Source organism: Carya illinoinensis, chromosome 5, assembly GCF_018687715.1.
Source record: "Carya illinoinensis cultivar Pawnee chromosome 5, C.illinoinensisPawnee_v1, whole genome shotgun sequence".
Lineage (NCBI taxonomy): Eukaryota > Viridiplantae > Streptophyta > Magnoliopsida > Fagales > Juglandaceae > Carya > Carya illinoinensis.
The window spans coordinates 20,545,458-20,548,478 of NC_056756.1; the positions used below are offsets into that span (position 1 = coordinate 20,545,458).

The 3,021-nt window shown below is 33.6% G+C and overlaps 1 protein-coding gene across 1 annotated transcript; it reads left to right on the plus strand.

Moving 5' to 3' along the window:
• The first annotated feature begins 1,132 nt into the window (after positions 1-1,132).
• Positions 1,133-3,021, plus strand: LOC122309257 (transcription factor WER-like). The gene is made up of 3 exons (XM_043122656.1): positions 1,133-1,439; positions 1,584-1,713; positions 2,518-3,021. Exons 1-3 carry the CDS (start codon positions 1,322-1,324, stop codon positions 2,966-2,968), a joined length of 699 nt encoding a protein of 232 aa, XP_042978590.1. The 5' UTR covers positions 1,133-1,321; the 3' UTR covers positions 2,969-3,021.

Below are 3,021 nucleotides of genomic sequence, written 5' to 3' on the forward strand. Positions count from 1 at the left end.
CTGTTACGATAGTTCATTTAATCTATTTAACATAATTTCAAATAAAAGTTAAAATTTATATTTTTAGCATGCAGCTACAATATCTTTTAAAAAAATAAGGCTACTTACTAACAAGAATATGAATATTTTTCAAGTTTTAACATATAATAAAATTAATATTACAAATTCTACACTAAAAAATATCACCATAGATCCAGAATTAAAATTTCAACAATATAAATATAAGTATATTGAAAAATATCAATATTACAACTTAATAATAATATATTTGTAATTTTGAGATAAAATCTAAACAGGTTAATTTTGGATTAAGCAGGTTGACCCATTTATAAATCGTGTCTTAATAGGTTAACATGTTTTTCCTAAACCTGTTAACATCAAATCGAAACCCATTAATTTAGTGTCGTATTCGTGTTGAATTCACAAGTTTGTCATATATTGTCACGCCTAACATTTATATGTATTCACTTTTTTCAAAAAAGTAAACGATACTTGTACACTTTAAAATTGTAAATATTATTTTTCTTTAATTTAATTGTTTTGGTTTTAGAATTTGGTAATCATCAATTGACAATCATCGTTATGATCGAACTGACAACTCCAATTAATATTCATATTTTCCTCCAACAAAATCCAAGTTTTTCATGTTCACAAGAGCTTCGTTGGAATGCTGATCTCTTCTCGCGCGTACTACTCGATCAACTAAACAACAAATATTGTAGAATCGGTGTAAAGTGTCGAAGTTATAAACCAAATTTCGTGGTTGGATGTTGCAAGGATAATTGATTATAGATACGTAAGGACAAACATGGGTCCAAAGTTGAGATTATAGAAAGCAAATAAAGAGTGGTGTTGGGGAAGGAACAGCTTCCATGTAGCGATAGGTTATTTGACTTTGTGCATTGAATGAGAAGCATATTTTGTTTGTGTGATCTTGATATGTGTACCTACCCCATTTTTTGTACATAAAAAACTCTTAACATATGTGAAAATGGTGAGAATTAAAATAAGAGAATAGTCTTGGTTTTACATGGAGCAGTTGTCTATCTTTCTTCTGGATTTTAAATGAAAATCCATGCACTGTTACGTCATTGCTATAAAAACCAAAAACTGCTGGGACTTCGTTGACAAAACCTAGCCATGTGATCCAGATTCCACACGCTACCCAAGACTGTGGAAAAAATCCAAAAACATCCAGCCATACAAAGCCTTTCCAACAGGCTAAGCCCACCTCAGTCCACAGTACGTAACTCTCTCTCTCTCTCTCTCTCTCTCTCTCTCTCTCTCTCTGCCTCTGTCTCTCTCTCCGTTTGAAACAAAAATGGAGGTAGAGAATCGGTATAAGAAAGGGCTGTGGACAGAGGAGGAGGACCGGATTCTGTTAGACTACGTCAGGGTGCACGGCCGAGGAAAGTGGAACCGCATCTCTAAGATGACAGGTAATTTAAGAAAGAAACATGATAAATCTAGGAATGAGCTATCTAGCTAGCTTCACAATGAATCTATAACTGTTTAATTTCTGCAACTGGAAGCTGCAAAGAACAACTCTTGGGATTTGGCTTTGTTATGTGAATGGTTTGCAGGTTTACAGAGGTGCGGAAAGAGCTGCAGATTAAGGTGGCTGAATTATCTGAGCCCAACTGTGAAACGCGGCGGTTTCTCTGAGGAAGAAGAAGATCTAATCATCAGACTCCATAACCTTCTGGGGAACAGGTTGATCATCTCTAAAAAATAGATTTCACTTTAATAATTGTAAAATATCTATTTTTTATTAATATGATTAGTTTTTATAAAACAATTTGTATAGAGTTTGTCTTATATTTCCAAATATTTTGTTGGATATAGATAATAAAAAAGGAAATATATATTTACCGTACTTCGCTTTAATATACTCAAGAGTAGGTGCTTGAATAACTATTTGGCAAGACTTTATTAGTGTCATTCATTTGATAGAGTCAAAGCATGCTTTTTTTAATATAAACAAGTCAAATATACTTGAATGTAACTTGATTGTTAGTAAATTCAATTTATTTTAAATTAATTATTAATAAAATTTATTACTTTCTCGATCTTTTATTAAAAAAGAATTAAACTCATTTCATATATTTATATTTTAACCTAAAAAGTTAAAGGATCTTGCAAATTTTACTGCACATGATGATGGTCAATCCAAGTGATCCACTCCTTATCCTTTCCTTCGTTATTTCCCGATACATTTGGCAAATCTACAGACTACAGGTAGAGAAATCCTCTCAGCTGTGGAAAAAAGCTGAAATAACTTTCGAGGAGAACCTAGATGCATTTCTCGAGATGACAACATTGGATGCTTAGCTAGCTAGCTTGCAATAAGTGTTCATATTATTTCACATTATTTCTGTACGGAATTGAGTCTGTGAAACATATTATATACATGAGTCCAAAAAAGAGGAAAAAAATAAAACGCTTTCAATAAGGTAGTAAATATTATTGCCGACATGAACTTGATGACTCTGTGTGTGTGTAATGTGTAATGTGTAGGTGGTCGCTGATTGCGGGAAGAGTGCCAGGTAGAACTGACAACCAAGTAAAAAACCACTGGAACACCCATTTGTGCAAGAAGCTGGGCATCAAAAACCCAAATAAAAAAGTTGTGGGTACTTCCAAAAAAACACACTCTGCTCTTCTTCATCGGGTGGAAGACTCTCAATTCCAAACACTCTCCAGCACTGATTCTTTGGACTCTAAGCTCTGTCACAATGGTGATGATCATGATCATAACAAATTCATGGAAGTGATGGAAAGTGAAAACCTTTTTACTCCCGGTACTGCTGTATCTAATAATGGAGAATCGCAATGGATGATGAGCAAGCAGTACTTTGCTGAATTATCGCCTTTGTTTCAGGTTGATTATCAACCAATTTTGGAGAGTCCAGGCTTCCTAGAGTTTCTAGATGGGTTCCCTCTTGACCTAACATGGCAAAGCTTCTGAGCTGTTTTTGTTAATCTTTCTTTTGTTAATGAATAATAGTCCTTTGCCATTAA